The sequence below is a fragment of the Melospiza melodia genome, chromosome 5, assembly GCF_035770615.1.
Source record: "Melospiza melodia melodia isolate bMelMel2 chromosome 5, bMelMel2.pri, whole genome shotgun sequence".
In the NCBI taxonomy this organism is placed as follows: domain Eukaryota; kingdom Metazoa; phylum Chordata; class Aves; order Passeriformes; family Passerellidae; genus Melospiza; species Melospiza melodia.
In genome coordinates, this window is record NC_086198.1 from 3,318,172 (window position 1) to 3,340,014 (window position 21,843).

The following is a 21,843-nucleotide window of genomic DNA, read 5'->3' on the forward strand; positions in this document are numbered from 1 at the left end:
AACTTCATTCACTGCCCATTGTTTATTTCCATAGCTCTCAAGAAATAAAAAATATCAAAAAATCAGGAAATCTCAAAAAAATACATTTTTTTTGTCACAAAACTGGCTGAATAATAGCAGCAGAGATCAGATCATTGCTGAAAACCAGTAATTTTTTTGAGCAGTGGAATGTCTGGCCTTGTTAGGAATACAAGGGAATATGGCAATATACATATTACCTCGCTTATTTTAGGGTTCCTGTTGAGTTGAACTGAAACTGGAATTGTTTTGATATTTTGTTTACTTGTATTAATTAGTACCTTAATCTCCCATCATAAAAATAGCCCCTCATACATACATTCCAACTTACTCCAATATAGCCAGTTTATATTTTTAATTTATTTTTTGAAGCTATATTACATTATGAAATCTGATTTTACCTTTGTTTTATCTTGGACTTGATGTGGGCATAATGCAGTGGGAGAATTTTTATTTTTTTTTTTTTTAGCCCTCAGTATTTTGGCCTCTGGTGTGTCTGCCCATTTGCTAAGTAGATTCTGTTGCACAGTGTATATGTAACAATACAGCTAAGACTGGCTAGTATGCTGATGCCACTTTATCCTGAGATAAAGCTGTGACATAAACTGGCAGTAGGTGGAAAACAGTGTCTGCTTCATCCCATGACATCAGTGGGTTAAAGTTGGCTATTATATAACATGTTATGAGATTTCCTCAGTTGTAGTTTGGCTGATTGTGTTTTACTATTTGTTTGTAAGTAATGTACAGAGTTGGGATATCTATATAGATTCAACTTTTGTGTGCACTTTACATTATTTTGGTGCAAGTTATTATCTGTAAAAAGTGACCTGATTCACTGCTCCATTAGGAGTTTTCATAAGGATTCCTGTGAGTGCCAAGACGCTCACATGTCCTGATTCTGTGCATAGAAATACATCAAGCAACATTAAGAGTGTCAGTGTTGTCTGGGGAGACATATTAAATCACTGGATGAAAACAACCACATCTGCCTATAAATTGTTGAAAAAGACTTGGTAACTTTGGCTGCTTAGAAAATATTTGGAGAGATCTACTCTTCACATCTTTTAGTTTGCGCAAAGGAGTGAATAAACCTTATAAGCAGCTTTTGAAAATATTTCCACATTCCTGTATGGAAAATATTTTTAGTTTATAGTTTATAGTTTCAAGACCAAGAAGTTAATCACTAGGTTTTTTATCCTACAGCAAATATTTACAAGAAAGCTACTAAACACTTGAAGATAGGGTGACTTATAATGGAAGTGACAGCTCATCTTTAACTTTGGAAGGACAAGCAGTACCAATTTAATTAAAGCAGTGTTAAAATAGGACTGCCATTTGTATCACAGTGATTCTCCACCCCTCCAAAAAGCTCTGCTGCCATTTTGTACCACACATTCTTGTCCTGTGCAAATTAATAGATCGTTTTATTTTCCGCAGGAAATCTGAAGACTTTTATAGCAAATCCTCCAGTGTCAAAATGAACACAGGTATGCTGCATCTGTGAGATTTTTTGTGTTGTTTTGTGAGCAGAGAAGATCCCAAATTTACTAGAATTTTTATAAACAAATTGTACTTTAGTTGGTGCTGAACTCAAAATAAGCAAGATATTTTGACAGTATGCCTGCTTTTGTCCATTTGTATCCCATATATAAAATTTACATACATGTTTTTCTATGTATGGACATATATGGATACACAAAATAAAAGTGCATGCTTAGACTTGTGTGCTTAATTTAATAGTATCAGTTTTGTGCGTGTGTATGTTTTATGTGAAAATACATAGTATGAGGATACAACAGTGATGGAAAAGTGGAATTAAAGCATCACATTTCCTAAGAAAATGCACATGCTTTAAAAATCCCTTATTTCCATTCTGTCACTAAATTAAGGGGCATATAATCCCTGTATTGTAAACTGTACTTGCATATCAGCTGAGGATAATCTTGAGGATGTGTTATACTTAGAGTGCTTTGTATTTTCTCTCAAGTTGCTGTAACAGATGTATTGACCCAATTAAGGACTCTATAGAAAGTTATCTTCATGGTCTGTGACAGCATACTAATGTTTGCTCCTGAACTTCTGAAGCCAGTAAGATAGTGCTGCTCTTTGTGCCGGAAGAGAGACTGTGCCTCTTGAAAGCAGACTGCTGAAATTGTGGCCTCACTCAGGTGTAAATTTTCACTTGCAGTCAGCTCTTTCAGACTCCATAGGTGAGCTGTCTGGTTTGCAGATTAACTGTGGTGCAAGGACAGACCTATCCATCCTTTCCAAACCAGTGGCTTTATCATTAACCACAGTGCTTCACCATGTCATGATATGTGGGACCTGGGGACCAGAACTACCATTGAAGTCTGAATTTCAGCAGCATGCTCTAAGTCAAAGGGATTGGCTTTTCCGTGGTATAGGTGCCATTATCTAGATCACTGTATTAATCCAGCTTTATGGCTTCCTGTTGTCTCAGACAACTGAAACTCAGTAGGATCCATTTTTGGAGCATATCTTTTAATACAAAGTTAAAATATATCAGTTCACTTGAAACCACTACATTTGTTAATAGAATAAACAGGAGAAAATAAGTTTCTAGTTTGAGTGTGTACTTTTGTTCCCCAAAGTTTTGGTTGTTCTTAATTGTTTTTCAAATCCCAATCAAAGTGGTGTATTTTTCATTTATAAAAATACTATTTGAAATTTTTCCTGTTCCTTTCTCATTTTGGTGGAGATGCCTTTCCTAAACATGTCAATCTGCATAATTCAGGTAGTACTAAAATACGACTTGCTTCACAGAACTGTAATTTCAGACGTAACTTTGCTAATCAGCATACTATAATTACATTGTGCATTGCCATCATATGAGTCAAAATCACATGACAGAGGTAATTTTATAGCTTCTACTTCAAAAAATATGAATAAAGAGGTAAATTGCCAGTTTGTGCTACTGTGGCCCCAAAGTATGATGTTGTACTAAGATTTTTGATGTAAGTTATGAATTTGATGTTGTTCAACATTGTTCTAAGATTTTTTTATGTAAGTTATGAAGTCACAAGAGAGAAGAAATAAGATTTAAATAATCTGCAGCTGAATGACTTCTCTTGGGGATTGGGAGCCTTCTGATCACATAGGAGCCTTAAAAACAGACCTTAAAGACCTGAACACACCTGAAATCCTCTCCAGTTACTTAAAGATACCATGATTTTAGGTTGAACTTTAATCTACTCTGCACTTGGACAGTGAAAACATTTTTTTCATCTTCTATGTGCTTGATATTAATGTGCATGTTATCAACTGCACTGAAAGGAAGGTATTGACAAAATGTGGCAATTCTTATCAGTTCTATTGAGGTAGATTGTTTTCTGACTGTAAAAAAATTAAAAACATATGAGTAGGGTATAAAAGTGGATGTCTTACACCTATCCTTGCACCTATCTAAAGCATTACTTCATTAAGAAAGAGTGACACAGGTGGAAGCTGTTCTATGTTCTGTTCTGGTCTAGCTATTTCCTTTTTTCCATTTTTTCTTTCCTTTTTTTTTTAACCTTTTTTCTTTCTACAGTACTCTGTCTTTTGAACATGAGTGCTGCAGCTTTGGTTTGGGGTTGGTGGGTTTTTTTTTCTTTCACTGCTTTAAAACAGAAATTTGTGCATGGTGCAATTGTAGGTTATTGGATGCTACAGATTTGCCACTGGTTTGTTTTAAAAATATGCATTTCATCAATGACTCCTGCAGATAAATGAGCTTTCTCATTTGATGCCAGTAACTGGTGGAGTGGCAAAGCTGATGTATATGCAGCTTTAAAAATAAAAAGTAAATCTACTGCTTAGGCTGGGTTCCTCTAATCCAGAGCTCCTTCCCTGTGGCTGCAGACTTGGCAGTCTGTCTCAGCAAACCCTCCGGAAGATATTTTTGTCTACAGAGAAAATGTTTTGAAGAGCTTTGGTTTGCAATACTCTACCATATATGGGAGAGATTTTTAGCATTTGATGTTAATTCTGTTCCACATGTTAGGAAGGAATATTCAGCAGCATAAGGCAATGAAACAGTTTTGCAAAAGCAAAGAAGCAGAGGTAAGAAATAGAGAAGGTTTTTCAGAAGTACCAAGGGTACTTTGGCTTCTGCTGCCTTTTGGAGTTCAAATGTTGTCATAAATCTAAAATAGTCTCATAGAATGTGTGTGTGTTTTTAAACCTAGAGTAAGCAATCATCAGCAGAATCATATTTTAAGCTATATCTAGGGGGTTTCTTCTATAAGTCTTCAGGTATTTTACAGATTGATGAACGTCATTAACTTGGTTGCTTGATTAACTAACTCACAGAAAACATGAGCTGCCCCTGAATCTCACATCAGATTAAAACACAGGATAAATGTCCTTATTGTTCATTATGCATATGTGCATGCATAGCTCATGTCGAGGAGAGATAATTGCATTGAGGAATAAGAAATGGATAGAAGTTAGTAGTTAAACAGATTCTTAGTGTCCATCTGTAAATATTTTGGCTGAATTTCACACAGATCATTCTTGATAAATGCATTTAATTTTAAAGCTATTAAACAAGTTAGCTGTTTGCATTAGATGAAGCGCATAAAGAACAGCCAAGAGTGAAAAGTATGCAGTTCTGGAAGACTGCTAATATTATCTGTTTGTTAAAATTATTAATGGAATTCATTACATGGACTATTCTCTTACATTTTGTCTGGGAGACAAGAACATAATTTCTTAGGTCCATGTAGAGTTCCTGAGCAGATTGTTAAGCCACTTTTAAATCACTGAAGTAAATTAGGTGGGCTTGAGTTCCAGGCATTCTACAAAAAATTTAAATTTTAGCAGCAGGAAAGAACCAAATAATAAGTTTACCTGTCAGTGTAGATTATGTTGTAAAAAACTCATCAGCACATGCCAAAAGGAATTCAGATAAAGAGTGGAAGAAGTGGAAGCCCAAGTAATAGCCTGCTCTGCCAGGATATTCCCAGGCCTGTCATGGGAGCCATCACAGCCCCTATGTGTCTCCATAAGCCTGGAAGAGCACAGGGACACAAGGGCAGGCAGGAACACAAATTGGGGTGACCCAAGGAACAAAGGGTGTCCCTTGTCCAGGGCTGTCACAGGAGAGCAGGCATGGAGTGACAGAGGGGCAGACTCGATGTTTGAGCCCAGTTGGTCGCTGGAAGGATCCACTCTGTGCCCGTGTGCCATTCTCCCTGTTGGAGCTTCAGCCAGCGAGGGGAGGGTGGTGAGGCCATTGTGCCATGTTGGTGTGAGTGCTTGGGGCTGTGTGTCCAGCCATGGAGGGATGTGGTGTGTACATCTGTCTGCTAGGAAAGCATTTCCAGTCTCCCTCCTGGTTGGACCTGGGGGCATAAAGAGGCAGCAGCTTGGTCTGTCCTAGTCTGTTGGACCCAGCACTATATTTTTACCTCAAAAGGTCAGAATGCAAGTAAGGAGTAAGAAGCCCTGCTCTAAAGACTTCTGAACTTGAATTCACTGTGCAGACAAAAGGAAAAATGATACCATTCACAATTTCAGTGAATAGAATAATGATCAGTAAACCTAACGTTTGGATGCCATTTTTCTTCTCTTTAATAAACTTTAAGAGCTTATTAAAACTTTCTTGCCCCTGGCTGCTCTCTCTCACCCCTTCACACAAGGTCAGCATCCTTTCTCTTTGCCGTCTTTGTTTATGCCCCTGCTTTTACTAACTCTCTGAAACAGTCTTTTTAAGAACCCACCCCTTGCTCTCAAATGGAATGATGGTGTTTTGAATCATCCTGTTGGCTTTGGGGCAGGAGCCAACCAGTAGACCATTTCTCAAACAGAGATACAGCTCACTGAGGATGGCACTGTCTCTAGTGGGAGCAGCTCTTGGGGCTGTGAATTTAGGGGGAAGGGTTAAATGTGGAAACAATTAAGAGAGGAAGAGAAAAAGAAGCTGCAATTACATTTTAGGCAGCTGTTTTGATTGTGAGTTATTGCCCGACTTCATATTCTAGCACTGCAGTCCTTAGCTAGTTTGGGTCTCCTTTGCTTCAATGTTAAAGCAATTTCTAGTTAGACAGGACTCCTTCCTGAAGAATTTTTCAGGTCAAAGTAATTGTGAGTGTGTGTATGCATATTTGTGCCCACATTTTTTATATATGCAAACGTTTTGCATAGAATGTTTCATATAACCTCATTTGTTCCTTAAGTAACAGCTATGGGATATAATTGCTTATAGTGTGCAAGTGAAATGAGCAGAAGATCATTAATTCAGTCTTCCTTACTGTTTCTTAATACTCCACACTCCACTTAATGGGAACCTGGCCTGAACAGAGATGAGAGGATGGAACCCATCATGCATCAATATGTGCTTAGCCACACACATTCCTATTCTACTAGAAATTTTACAAAACTCAATATATACATCGTATAAATGTGAGGTTATGTCTTAACTGAATGCTAATTAGATCTCATTATTTTTTCTACAGATACTGATAAATAATGCAGGAACAGACTTGTGAATATATATAAATTATATATATAGGGGTAAATATTGTATGTAGTCGATTAAAATCTGTTTTGTCTTGCATGAAGGTAAAACGCTTTGCTAGATTATGGGTCCATGAAGTATAAAACTCTAACTCAACTGAGTTACATGAAAAACTAAATGGAAGCAGAATTTCCTGAAGTTAAAATAATTAAATGTTTGTAGTCATTTTCTCGTGGTCTTCACTTTCTCTATCATGAAATTCAGGAAGATAGCTCTTGAAAAATTACAAATAAATTGCCGCTGAGTTTGAATAAGAGCTGTGACAGTATAAAATTTTTTTTTTGCACATTAGCTTATATTAAGTGTACACTTTTAAAGTCTGCCAATATTCAGATTAGAAGAGAACCTCAGTATCAACACATCACCAAATCTCATTGGAATTACCTCTGTTGTATGTCAATGGTGGAGGAAAAGGAGTACAAGAAGGGAAAATGTAATTTCAATTACCATTTCCATTCTGTATTTATGTAAGCAAACTAAAACACATGTACAGGTTTGATAGCCATTGCCTTTGTGTCACATGTACAATGCCAATAATTAATGGCAGGTAATGTATTGCTTCCAGCTACTGCTGGCTGAAATGATTTGGCCTTTTGCCTTGCACCTTGGAATTGACAATGATTTCTTGGTACCACTTTCCTCTAAGGCAATGGCTCTGATGTTTGCCAATGTTAACAACTTCTTAATGCATGTCCTACAGGGCCTGTGGCCAGGGGAGGATTGGAAAGATTGAAGTAGCAGAGGCATATTGGAATGAGCAAAGAAATACCAGGAGCTCACTTCTCTTGCAGACCTGGGTTAGAGATGACTCTGTGGCTCAAATCACTGCTATTATGGCAGATACTTTCTGCAAATAGGTTGCAGGTCTTCATAAACACCTTAATTTTATAAAGCTCCCTGTCATAGGTTACAGAAATAAAAAGGCATTTATCTTACTTGTAGTTCTTGACTTCCTTGAAGCACTAAATCAAATCTCAGTAGTATCAAATACTAAAAATAATTCTTTTAGTGAAGAGCAGAAAAATACTCTAGGTAAATATAATTGCAAAGAATATTTATTAACTTTATTTTACAACTATGTTAGAGTTGCTAAAAAGCTAAGTTGTGTCTTCTAATAATAAGAGAGTATTTATAAAATGTAATGGCAGCTCCAGTGAGAGAGGAGTAGAATAAAGAAGGGAGTTGAGCAAGATCCAGAAGGAAGGTTTTTTTCTATACCTCATTTTTTTAAAATTTAGAAATTTTAGATTTCTGGTCATTTCCTCAGAATGTTATTAGGTTCCAGATAAATATATATTTTATTTTTTTAACTTACATTAGATAAAAAAGGGGAAGAGGGGCAGCCAGTTCATTTCATCAAAATGAAAAAAAAAATTATGCTTTCACTGGTAATTTTGTTTCTTGAGCATAAAGGATCCAAAAGACTGAGAAAAAGTACTTTGTCAGCTGATCAAACATGGGCTTAGTTTATGAATGGTGTCTTTCTAATGCCTACAATGAAATTATTTTACAGTGCAGATTATTGATTAATATTATTCTGAAATGCTTAAGCCTTTATCTTGATTACTTGTTTGCTTTTGCTAATTAGCTGTAATTAAGCAGTCTTCCAGGTAACAGTGTGTATATATTTCCCTAGTGGATTAAGTATTAAACACAGCTTTCTTCACTTATTCTCTGTGAGGTTTATTGTTGTTTAAAGCCTGTGAAATTTTATGTATTCTGCTAATCTGCCAAACCTGCAGATTCACACATTTCTGCAGCAGTTCCCTAACTGCATGTTTATTTTCACGCGTGTTTGGCATATCTCTCGGTGTGACGTGTTGCATGTGCTCGCTGCCTTTGTCTGGGGCTGCTGCCTGTGTTGTTTTGTGCTTGCAGATAGCGGTGGGTGTGCTCGCAAACGCGCTGCCATGTCTGTCACACTAACAGCTGTGAAGAGGGTTCAGAGCTCTCCAAACCTCTTGGCCTCAGGTATCGCCACCAACCACCGAGACACAGCTGCTGAAGGGCTTTTTTCTTTTTTCCACTGTGGTGCACTCCTGCCACGTTACTTTGCCAGGAGAAGGGTAGCACTATTTCCTGTTGCACTGACAGGTGTATTACTTCTACAGTGCTTTTTAGAGAGTGTTCTTAATTCCTCTCTGCCTGTGTTTGGTAGTCATTCATGAAAAAAATCAGGAATGCTTCGGGAAAATTAATTGTATTTGTAAATTAATAAATTAGTAAGTTAATTTTGCTCTTGATATGTGTTTTGGGTCTCACACCCAAACACATATTTTTTTCAAGATAACAAAGCATGTAAAAGACGTTTTGCTTATTACATACTTTTTACTGAAACTTGATTTAAAAACTCTTCTCAAGGAAAGGATCTGAATATTGTTTTTAAATTATTTTCAGAAGCTAGATTAGTTTTAAAAAATAATTTATGAAGATCATTTACCTAAAAATATTCATAACAAAACATACTAAATATTAATTAGACAGGCAGAACTGCTTCTCATCAATACTTCTGTGTTTTTTGTAAATTTGATTTATTTCTAACACAAATTAATATTGAATATTTCTTTTTCAGGGTCTGATTCTCAGTCTCCAGATTCAGGTAAATGAAACACTGTATTATTTATGTATCAGTGTAATACCATGTAAGTGGATGAATTGCAATAATCTTCTATTTGATTTCATTATTCCATACTTCCTCATTCTTCAAGGAAAGCACCTCTGAGATTATGTAATTCTAATTGTTAATGGTTAAGACCTCAAATTCAGGGTTCATTTGAAAGCAGTTATTTCATGTAACACAGAATATGTTGTCAGAAAAATGAAATGTGTGGGGAAAAAAGCAGGCTGCTAATTTGCCACCTTTAGCTTCATCACTGTGGCACCATTCAGTGGTACTTGCTATTTCCTTTTTAGTGCCTTACTCAGGATTGCAAGTTCTGCCCACCTTCACTTAGCAGCCTGCTCACATAATGTGTCACTTTTCCCAGCCTCTTACAGTATTTTGTCTTCAACATCTCCCTCTATGTTTGGCCAATGCTTTGAGGGCATTCCAGGTCTGAGGATAGAGAAAAAAAAAAAAAAAAAAAAAAACATGGTTCGTAGGAAAATAGAGGTGTAATTTAGATTTTGCAATAAGATTGGAACACTATTGGAACAACCAGGGTACTGTGGTGAAATTTTTTGAAACTGCCATGACCAGCTAACCTTACATGAGCTGAGATGTTTTTCAAAATCTAACACAGCCATGAAGTTCAAGAATGTAATCTGAAAGTGAAGAAACTTGAGCCTGATTTATACAGGGGCTGAAGCACCAGCACCTCGAGAGGACTCTCAAGGTTAAAAATCCATAGTCTGTATGAAAATTGTGGGAAGATGTCTTCCTGCCCAACACCAGAACTGCTGGCAATGCTTAAATTCTCTGAACTTTTAAAGATTAATATTTTGTAAAGTGGCAGCTTTAGCCATGTTCTTATAACTTCCATGGTAAAACAGCATCACGGTCAGTTGTGCAGTTTGTTCAGTAGCTGGGTTGCTCTGTTGAGAGCAGTGCAGATGTACTAATCACACCCAAAAAATGGTTTCATTCTTTTCTATTTGCAAAAGCTTGGCGATCTTACAATGATGGCAGCAGAGAGACACTGAATGGGGATGCTAGCAGCTCATCTCTTTCAGCCAAAGGCTTCAGGAGCGTGCGGCCAAACCTACAGGATAAAAAATCCCCAACTCAGGTAAAACTGGACACACCACATTTAATGCTACACCGCTGCTGGGGGGTTAGCACATGTGGATGGGATGCCTCTGTGGAACATTGTCTGATGCCTTGCAGACAGTGTGAATCACCTGCTCACGTGGGTCACTAAAGGCTGGTTAAGGATACTGCACACAGGCTGTGTGCCCCCAGGTTAATTACCAGAAATTGCTTTCACTGAGCAAGACAGCTAAATAAAACTAGGTCGTACACAAGTAAAAGCTTTCTAGGAGTGTTCCCAGACTTCAAAGAGTATTTATTAACAGTTTACACTTGGAAAAATGCACCGGTCATCAAAATACCTGAGGATTAGGGCGTATTAATTATATGGTAGAAAAACCTTCTGCCTGTTTTGCAGAACAATGTCATTAGAGCATACTAAAAGCAGAAACAAAAAAAAAATCAAGCAAGAAAACCCACAACATAAACAAAATACCACCTCCACACTTAGAAACATCTTAATCTGTCAAAAAAAAAATCAGCATACCAATTTTAATACTCTCTCTGGTACTATTTTAATTCAAAAGACTAAGGGGCTCTGTGTTTTATATATGTGTGTTACCTGTGAATAATTGCTTTCTATCTAAGATCATGGAGTACTTACATACCTGAATGCTTTCACAGCAATAATTCTTTTTCAGTGTAAGAATTGGTTTTTTTTAAAAGAAAACGAATGACTGTGGGCTTCCTTCTGATCCTTTCTGATCCCACTTTGGTCTGAGCAAATGGAACATGTGGCTTTTTAAACAGAAGTTGCACAGGAAATGGTGGTGGGAACCTGACCAATTTAGTTGTTCATTGACTTTAGCAATGTTGAGATGAAGCCCTTTAATTTGCTAGATCCTTTGTTTAAATATAAAAGTAAAACCGAACTATATCTCCTACTAACATTTACTTTCTTTCTGTTTCTTCTTCAATGTTATTTTGCTGTGTGTGGATGCTTTTGGCAAATAAGGCACCTCTGCCACCTCCTAGAAAAGAAAGCTTTCGGAAAGCAAGAGTAACTAATCCCGAGAACGAGGTTAATCTCCAGGCAGGAACTGCTGGCCCAGCTAAACACCTCCTCTCAGACACTGCCTGTTTCACTAGTGAGACGTTTGTGCAGGAGACAATGTCTTCCCAAGTATCTAACACGAGTGTGTCCTATGCACAGAAAATCATTAAGGCCCTGCCCTCAGTCTCCAGTGCGGACACAGGCACGGGAGCTGGCATTGGCACCACTCTCCAGCAAGGCCAGAGGCAGCAGTCTCAAAAACGTAAAATATCCACCCTGAAATTAACCCGGGCCCGTGAGCCAGCGAGTGGCATTCCTTGTCATTCCCAGCAGCAGCCCAAGCCTGGTGAAGAGCCAGTGTTGTCACAGAGGCCTGTCTCTCCTGCCTGTAACCCCATGCCTGAGATGCACACAGCATCTCTTTCCGTTCAGATAGTTCCCACCCCTGACAATAAAGCAGAGCCTGAAATCCAAGATCATCCACCTAGTATTTCTCCAGACACTTCAAAGATGTCTTCAAAGGATTTGGGACAAAAGTCTACAGTTCTTCCTTCTTCACAGGCTGCAGAATGCCATGTGGTATATTTAATTTTTCCATCTTTTATTTTAGATCTTCATGAATCACTTAATAACCATCTGTTTAGTTATACTTACTTTACCAAAGTTAGAACTTGTGTTTTCTGGGTAAAACTACCTGTCACATGGACCGAAACAGAAATGAACAAAATCTGAAGGTTTTGGAAGGTTATTGGAAAAAAAAAATTACTTAGCTGAGATGGAAGGCAGACTTCTTTGTTCCTCTGTGAGCACTTTACAGAGTGCAAACCCAACATAGGAAATTAGTGTACTAATTAGCTCAAGTGGCTCTTCCTAGAGAGGGTTGCATTAGAGAGTTATGCTGCCATAGATGCTGGAAGGATCAAGTATGGATAGTAGGGTTGGATTGGGAGGAGTTAAATGCAGCTCTGTCAGTTCTCTAGGGCCACAAAAAGTACATTTTGTCAGTCAGTGCTTTCTGCAAGGCTGGGCACTGGCATCTCCTATGTGTCCTGTGCAACAGAGCTTTTTAAAGAAAATGGGTCTGTAAATTCTTTGTCAACAACCTCCATATGAAATATGAAATATCACAGGGCACTGAACTTCTGGGTCCATCTGTTTCCTCTATACCTTACACCTACTGAAATGAAAATTCTTTAACTATGCTGATCTCACCTAGGAGGAGTTGGAGCATCAGTGTAGGATCAGAGGAGTCTGAGCAGGGTTTGCCACCATTCAGAAACTCCCTAAGTTAAATAAAATAAGCCTGGGCACAAGAAAGCAACAGTGAATACATACTAGGCTTTGTAATTTCTGCTCTGCTTTACCTAGCCACATTAGGATTTTTCTATTTAAAAAGATACAATTATTCCAGTATATCTACCAATATAACAGCTTGTCTGTGTTTGAAGTGGATGTCCAGATTGCATGTCTGCCTCAAAGCTTTCTCTGAGGGAAAACCCCATCATGGCATATTTGTGTTCATCTAGTTCTGCTGGAATAATTGAGGCTACTCTGAAGTAAATACAGCACTATCTTGTAAATTAAAAAGTCCATTTACAGCCCTGTTGTCAATAGTAGTAACACCTCTGCTTTTCCAGACTGAGGTTCTTTCAGAGCATCACCTTTAACCAGGTTTCTACTCTGGAAGACATAAGTATCTGCATTAAAAACAGGGTAGTTTTAAGGTTGTGGTATGTCTGTGTCCCCCTTCAAATGCCAAGTAAAATTTTTGATCAGAACAGAGCTCTGGTAAATTACATGGCAACAATCTGCAATGCTCCTTTTGAATTCTCTCCATTGAAAAATAGGAGCACAGAAGCCTTAACCACATTTTTCCTCCTCAAGACTAGACACAAATCTGTCATCTTAAATCCTTCTTTTAGACTGCATAGAATTTAGAACATTTCGAGAAAAACAAGTTGCTTTACCCTTTAGGAGAACCAGTCTTCTACTCAATGATTTTTGTCAGGTAAGACAAGTTAGTTCAAGCAAGAGCCACAGTAAAGAATCCATGTGAGAAACCGTAAGGAAAGCTGAGCCACAGCTTTTTCTGGTAGAAAGGGTAGATATGAAGATATTGCAAGTCTTTTAAATATGGGCATCAAAGGATACTGTCAAACAGCAGAACAGGTGTAGGTGTGGCCAATTCAACTTTTGCATCTGTTATCTTTTCACTTAAAAATAGTTGCTCAGCCTCTTAGAATATGATGCATTATATATGAGCAGATCAATCTCTCAAACAGAAAGTATGATAGCTAATAAGGATTAGGGGAAATACCTTTTTATGATTAAGAATAATACTCAAAGATGAATCAAAAAACTAAAAATAATTCATCTTCTAGCTGGTATTTTAGAATTTTAGAAGTCAAAACAAATTTTGCATAAATTTAGAATCACATTAATTTAGAATCTTGTTTAGTTTCACTTCAAGCTGAAAAAATCAGAAAAGTATCTGTGGCTTATTTGGCAATTCTGCACTTAGTTTTCGGCTTTCTCATTGATTTCAGGATGTGGGAAGCACTATCAGAGATTTAGTGACTGGGTTGCTCTGAGTAAAAGGAGAAAAATTTCACTTGATCACAGAGATCATTAAGGCATGTAGCCATCTTTTGAAGCTGTATCCCTTTATGGATCTCTTATCTGCAAAATGCAGCTGACATTTTCTGTGGTGTTCAGTTTTGAAATAAATTCTAATGAAGGGGAGTGTATTTGGCATCACAATTGAGTGGTGGAGCCAGTGGGTTTTGTAGCTCCTTATTAAAATACATACCTAAAACTAGAATACAATCAGCATGTGTGAGATGGTGTAAAAATCTGCATCAGGTGAGTTCCCAAAATGAAGATGCCATGAACTAAGATTAGAAATAAAGGCTGCAGCAATATGTTTAAAAAATATCTTTCTGACTCAGATCTCAGTTTAAAACCTTGGAACTGTTCTAGCTAATGCCAAATATTAAGATCCCTTTAGTGCTATATATCATAGTATTTGCAAGGGTCACAATTTCTCTCACATAGAAAATTAACTTTCATGCAGGATAGTATTTTCATTTTTAAAATTATTTTAGATCTGCAGGCTCTACAGGACTTTGTGTAGGAGTTAAAATACTTTTTTATCTGCAGCTTATAGGTTGTATGTCAAGCTGTGTCCTCAGAGGATGCTCTCAGACTGTAGATTAGGCCTGGCAGCAGTGTTTAAAGTTGCCAGAGAAACTCTCAAAAAACAAACACACTTAGAAAGGTGCAGCTCTCCCTCTGCATATGGGTGTATGTATGTGAAGGAGAGTGAGGTAAGATCAGGTAATTATCTCTCCTTAAGAGGTAGTAAAGAAGAAATACTGTGCATGTGGGTTATCTGTGTCTAGCCAACGTGTACAAATGTATTTTGTCACAAAGTATGGAAATATAGAGCCCAGAGGGAGCTTGTGTGGTCCAGGTTAATGTACCTTGCTGTTTGTGCTCCTATTTGCACTGAATTTCACTGATATTTGCTTATCTGCTGAAGCTTTAGGAGCAAGCAGAAGTGTGCTATGACTCACTGAGTGACATTTTGTAAACACTCCTACTCAGAGAAAGGTTAAACCCCTTAAAAGTATATATGAAAATAGATGCATTCAGGTTACTCAATATTGTTACATTATTGCAGTCTCAAGAGATGCCGCTTCTTTGTACCATACTGCAGATACAGCAGCAATACCTGTATCTATCTCAACAGAGAAATTTGTATTTGCTAGTATGAAACCAGTAGAGGTAAATTTTACTGTCTAAGTTTCTTATAAGAAGAAGTTATAAACTGATGAAGAATTCTGAACTGCATCTTCAGAAATAATCACCTGATTTTTTTTTTTTAATTGCTTTGTTCTTGGGTTCCTAAGTGTCATGGTGTTCTAGATATCACTCTCTGAAACTAAGGTTGCAAAGCATTTTTTTTGTTATTTGAATTCCCCAGATGAGTTGAACACTTGGTTTAGTCCTGATGTCCTGGAAGGGTAAAACATCTATAGCAGATGTTTATGGAAGTGTTTCTTTTGACAGCCTTATAGCTGTAGAAATGTGCATCAAGGAAAATAAACACAGAATTTTTAGAAAAATCTAAATCAATTCATTTAGTACATTTCTGAGTTTTAGGTATTGGCAATATGTAGAGTGATATGGAAGAAAGAGAAAACTGGTTTCAGCATTCTGGGGACAGATGTGAAGCAAAGAAAATTGAGCATGTATTTTTCATTTTAAGTTCTGCATCACTAGTATTGCTTTAAACAAGGGCTGAACTACATCTCCTTATACTGAGTTTAGAATAAGAGGGCTAGGCAGAAAAATGAGCATTGGAATATAATTTGCAGCATCAGTTTGGAATCAGCTTTTGATAATTAAAAATAGAGGTATTTTTACCCATTTACGCAAATGTATGGGTGTAATTTGATTGTTGATTACTAAACTCTGCTATGTATTAACACAATGAATTTATTCACTTATCTCTGAGTCTCCTTTTCTGTGTCTTGACTGTTGAAGCAAGGCCAGGACTCTGGTGTCATTAATCTCACACCACTCCCCACATATCTTGCATTAAAACAAGAGATGACTGATTTTGAGACCCATACTAGGGTCACCTGTTTACTTTATATGAATTGGATACCAGCTGTGCTCTTCAGGCCTGACATTTTACTATTTGATGGAAAAGAAGCATTTCAAAGGACCAGCAGATGGCTGCAGCAAAGGCTGCTCTTCAGACCTTCAATTCACATCAAGACTGATGACATTTATCTGTCTCTCAAGTGTTGCTCCACAACCCAAGACAGCCACAGTCTAGCTGGTTTTTCATCATTTTAATCGATCAAGTATTTGTTGGGCATTTAATCTGCCTGACTTCTGCTAGCATTTCTGCTGCTATATCAATAACAAACCTAATCTGAAGCATGCTGAATGGAACCAGTATTAAAAGTTTTCTGAAATGCCTTCAGCCTTGTCTTTCTCGTATTTTTCACAGTGAAAAATATAAGAAAATATGATTCATAGCTGAGATTGCATGCACAGTGAAAAATGTGGATCAGTAGTAGCCAGTTGTGTGTGAGATTACCAACATTCCATGTTTTTTTAAGTGATGTAAATCAGTTTTCAAAAACAAGGCTGTTTTAAATCACAATTTCAGCCACTCTTTCCCAGAGAGATGATTATATATCTGAAAGTATTCTAGAGCCAGGCAGAAGAGAAGTTCTACTCTATAAAGCCAAGAAGCTTCATGTTGGGAATCAGCCCCTAGAATTGCTGCATTCCTTCTGTCTGCATTGTAAGAATAACAACTTTATATTCTTTTTAATAACTTGGCTTGATGAAATCAGCTATTATTTGTCAATCACAATGAATTAAATTCTTTTAAATCTCAGTTTCATTAGCTCTCTGGATGCACCCTGAATATCTGTCCTTGTGTTGTCCATCCCTTCTTTTCTCAAGAATGCAAGAAATCTCCTCAGTTCAGAGCCAGGAGGTTTACTAGATTTCATAACTCCCCAAGATTTCCTGTTATTTTAACAAATAGAGATTAATTTACCCATTTTGGCTGAGTCATATGTAACTTTTCTTCTGGGGATGCTGAGAGGATAAGTGGTCTCAAGAACGTCAAAGCTTCTTTTTGGCCCTGCCTCATAATTGCAGTATGATCTCCTGGTTCTTGTCTTTTGCTGGAGATCTTGATATGATGATCTGATGACACAGATGATGAAAATCATCATGAATGATGATTCTGTCTCCCCTTTATGTACCTGTGTGGTGAAATTACAGTTTCTTATATGTGTATGCAAATGCTAACATCTTAAATATATTGTGCTGTATAATCATCCTAATTTTTCATGACATTATTTTTAATAGTATTCCATTGTTCTTTTGAAGTTTCCATTGGCAAATTAGTTCTCTATGAAAATACTGTGTCCTTTTACAGTCATACACTCAGTTATTGATTATTTTAATTAAGAGGTAATCTGTTCAGATCTCCTGTATGAAAAGATTAAGTTGGGGGGTGTTCAATTGTAGATTTGAAACACTGATGTGAATAAGATTTGGATTTTAAGCTGTTTGACTAAGTTTCTTCACTGTTTTGACTGCAGATTTTAACAGCAGCTTTTGCCTATTGTTGTGTATCCTAGACATCCAATGATGCCAAAGATTTATTTTTAATCAATTGGAACAAGTAATAGATATCTGTTCACATACTTAAGATTCTTTTCTGTAACTCTTATTCATGGGGATGGTCCCATTGACCTCAGTAAGGTTATTTGTGTAAATTCTAGTTGATCTCAACAAGAATTATGCAACTGGAACCCCAGTGACCTCTTGTAAGTAGCATAATCTGGGTTGTGTTCCAAGTCTTCCATAAGGGCTTTAGAAGATATTTTCAGATTTTGGATTAAAATGCCAAAATGGCATTTTAATCTGATGGCTTGAAACATTTTTTGAATGATTAAAGACATCTGCCTAGTCTAAGCATAGGAAATATCCATATTACTCATAACAAGGTGATATGGATGACTGAATGTTTCTTTTTATAGTGGTATTTACTACATATAGTGTCTTACTGTCCTCTGTTTTACATAAATTTAAAATCCCAAACACTCTTTCCCAGTAGCTATTCCAGATGTCCTCAGCCCTATCAACAGTGAAACCCTTAGTGCTGAAGTAGGCAGCATTTTGAATACTTAGGAATTAATGGAAAGCTTGTGGTTTAATAGACAGTATAGAAGGATTTGTGTAGCTGTTTCACAAATACTAGATGCCAACATGCTTTAGTTCAAAAAGAAGTTGCAGATGCAAAAAGCCAGTTGCAGGGCTAGTTTAAACTGAGTGCCCTGTGACTGATTTGAAATGACAGAACATAAAGCTCATACATTGTGTGGCAGTTTTCAGAAGCACTCTCATGAGACTGTTCCCTTCTACTTTTAAGGAGCTGTGCTGAATCCAAACTGGCATGTTTTGTTTCAGTATGTCCTGTTCTTGTGTTCCCAGTCTTTGTTCCCCTGATTTATACCAGTTACCCTAACAATCCTTATGTCCTCTAATGTTGGAAAGACTTCTATGCATACACCTTATAGAGTAGGTTGTGACAGGGTGCTTCCAGGGTGCTTGGAAATTCTAAGATCATCCAAATATTTTTATTAGAGCGGCAGTGGAGAAGATGTATTCAGTCACAAGAGGCAAAAAATTCTACTACCTATTACTTGCAGATCATATGAATAGTCATTAAGCGTGTTCCTGTATATCTGGCAGTCCTGTTCATCTTTATATTACAGTTAATTTCAAAATCATACCTATCCTTGACAAAATAAGTGTAACATTTACCGAGATCAGACTTGCAGATACATTTTTACTTTGAAAATTACATGGACGTGACATTCTCTAGCCTCATATATATGTGAAGAATAAAATAGTGTGAGCCCCTCAATGCACAATGGAGATCATTAATATTGCAGTACATTATGAATATTCATCCTCAGCACACTATGGTTTCTGGCATTGCTTCCACTAGTATTTTATGCATTCATTTCTTTCATGTTGTCCTACTCTAATATAGAGCATGGTTGATTTATTTCCTAATCTTTGTAAATGTGAACTTCCTTGGGTGGCTGAAAACCTTACACTTCTGTAATCCCCCTACACCCAGCAAGAGGCAAAGGGAAAAGTTCTTTATTCATTAAGTAATCTGTTTCTTTTCTTATTTTTTTTTCCCTCAAATCTCAGCTTGGAAACCAGAAAGTAACTGCCCCTGTGATGGAGGTAAATGCTTCACAGACACACAGACAAACAGCAACAGAAGCTTCTCCACTGCCTCTTCCTTCTCCTGTGGTACCAGTTAACAGAGCCTCTTTCTCACCAGACAGTGGCGCCCACCCAGTGCCATATTCCTTGCCAACGCTTGATGATTTTTTGCCTTCCCTGTTTGATCAGAGCCCAGCCCTGTCCCAGTGTCCCTACCAATGCCCGTTCCTGGCTGCTGCCCCCAGGAGCAGGAGCGGAGCGGCCTCAGTGAGCACAGACTCTGCCATGAGCGAGTGCTCCTCGCGCACGCTGAGCGAGGGCTCCACTGCCATCCTAGATGAGCTGCAGACTTGCAGCTATGACACCACTGACTGCTCTGAAACACCTTCCCCAACCCCGAGCCAGATGTCTGCCGTGTCAGATGGCACCACCTTAACCAACACTGCTGCCACCTCTCATGTAATTATGCTTCCTTTTTTCCTCCTCCATTTTGTTCAAACAGGTTGTCAGAGGGGAACAGAGTCCGACCTTGTCTGTTATCCCATTACACAGACAAGTATTACAAGTATTACAAGTAATACAGACAAGTATTTTGGTAGTAATTTTCCATGGTCACAGTCTGACAGTGTTTTGTAACAGTTTTTTAAAAAAAAATAAAATCATTGGCATAGCAGATTTGGGAGTACAAAATGATTGCTGCACAGTTCTGTGGTCAGCTAAGGTGTATCAAACACTTTGCTTAAAAGGAAATAAATTCAAGAAATACTTGTTCCAAAGTATTAAAAGCGAACATTCCATGGAGTTTGAAGAAATTTGTTTAAAATATTGTTAACAGTTTACAGGTTTTTGGAGTCTGGACTACCACCATTTTGACTTACACTGAGATGCAGACTTTAATAATGTTATTTGTAAATTCATACTAAATGTTCACAGTATTTAATGCAGTTTTTTTCCCCAGCCATGATGACTGCACAAAGCTGATTTTCTCTCCTGTAATTAACCTTTTCCTTTCCTAAGTACAGTTTCTTATAGGACTGAACTACATAAATAATCTTGAACTATTCAAGTGTACTATTACTTTTCTCTTGGTTAAGTCAAGGGAAAAACCAGCATGCAGTTAGACACTTTACACATACATTCAGTTTTCTGTACCTTAGTATACTCATATATGGGGAGAAAGAAGGTATGGAATCTGGGTCAAACCCAGATCACTTTTGATTTCTTTTGAGATTATCCACATGATTAAAATGAGTCAGAACAAAGCCTTCATTTAAATTGAGCAATTCATTGCTGAATTGCAAAACAGAGAGATGTTCTGAATCCAAAGTTTTACTGGGTCACAGCACTGTTCAAACTTTGTATAAATACTTCAGCTTACAGTAATTTTCAAGCCTGAAAAGAACAAACAGTATATATATTTTTTAAGTTTTGTGTATGATTTTTAAAAAGTATTTTGAGTCCAACCTTGCACATAGTCACCTGGAAAGCCAATGTTTGGTTGTCATTGCTCTGGATGCTGCTAAAAAATACTAATAGCAGTCATGTAAAAACTTTAATTCTTAACTTCTGTAACACAGCTCTGAAAACATTGGGGTTTTTTAAGAATCATTACTATGAATTTGCATAAAACACAGTCATTGTAGCCAAATATACCATAATAAGTATAGACTGGTCAGACAGAGTCACCACATGACCATTTACTAGCTATGGGAAGCATGGAATGTTTATATTTTCTTGTAGCCTACTTCTAAAATTGTCAGCTAATTGTATTTGTTTTCTTTGAGCATCATTTTTTGCAAGCTAAAGTGAGCAGTTGGTCCTTCTGTCTCTTTTTGGGTTATTCTCCCAGTAGAAGGCTATGTAATGGTCAGGTCTGACCATCACTTTCTCTTTTAGACATGGCAGGGATGAGCATAATGTTTGTTCACTGTTAATGGACAAAGCCAAATGAAAAGACATTCACCCAAAGAGCAAAAATCCCCAAGTAGTCCTAAGAACCCCACAGAAATTAAACTGCTGGCAAAACCCAACTCTGCAGTATAGAAAAGTCATCATCTCCCACTCACTGTAGAGAAAGGTCAGATGGCTAAAAATGCATCCATGAAATGAAAAAACATCTAAAAGGATTTTACTTCCTTGTAAAATCTGGGAATAAACTCTGTCACCTGGACCTAAAGTGTCACATTCTCAGATTGAAATGTCAGTAACTACCAAATTATTCCAAGGGAAGAAAAGGCCTTTGAAATTTTGTTGAACTGTCTTCTATAGCTAACCTTGTAAGCCATGGAATATGCAGCAGATGAACAAATGAAATAGCCACCTTCACAGACATTTTCCTCAAGGAGAAAATCATTAGAAACTAAAAAATTATAACTGAGCTGAGATCTTACCTAAGACCTTCAGAAGCAAACCCAGAAATGTCATGAACATGCCACGTACACATTTATGACTGATGTCCTTCAACTGCTTGTGCAGGTCCTGTTTTCATGATATTTTGTGCTACTTAGTGTAAATGCCTTGCTGTCTAACTGAGCTATTTGGTAAAGTCCTTCTCTGGAATATCTCCGTCTTTTATTACAAAAATTCATAGTCTGCAAAGAACTCACGCCAGTTCTGCTCAGAGAAGCAAAAGCCATAGTAAATAAGTAAGAAGGTGTAAGGCTCTGCACGTAGTTGCACCCTGCCTTCCCTAGAGACAAGCTTTCCCAAAGATAATTTGTAGGAGAAGAGAATGGGTGAACACCTGAAGCAGAGGAGAGAGAGCTGGCCTCAGTTTGAAAA

General features: G+C 37.4%; 1 protein-coding gene across 34 annotated transcripts in view; it reads left to right on the top strand.

The window, feature by feature from the left end:
- Positions 1 to 21,843, top strand: part of SORBS2 (sorbin and SH3 domain containing 2) — a 163,308-nt gene that overhangs the window by 83,598 nt on the left and 57,867 nt on the right. For 18 of the 34 annotated variants that reach the window (XM_063156026.1, XM_063156025.1, XM_063156023.1 and 15 more), the window contains exons 3-8: positions 1,456 to 1,505; positions 8,417 to 8,509; positions 9,111 to 9,137; positions 10,142 to 10,266; positions 11,242 to 11,859; positions 19,045 to 19,521. In XM_063156026.1, the coding sequence (XP_063012096.1) occupies positions 1,496 to 1,505; positions 8,417 to 8,509; positions 9,111 to 9,137; positions 10,142 to 10,266; positions 11,242 to 11,859; positions 19,045 to 19,521 (1,350 nt within the window). In that variant the 5' untranslated portion in view covers positions 1,456 to 1,495. The remainder of the gene's footprint in view (positions 1 to 1,455; positions 1,506 to 8,416; positions 8,510 to 9,110; positions 9,138 to 10,141; positions 10,267 to 11,241; positions 11,860 to 19,044; positions 19,522 to 21,843) is intronic. The other 16 variants (XM_063156038.1, XM_063156045.1, XM_063156040.1 and 13 more) reach the window with 5 other exon arrangements.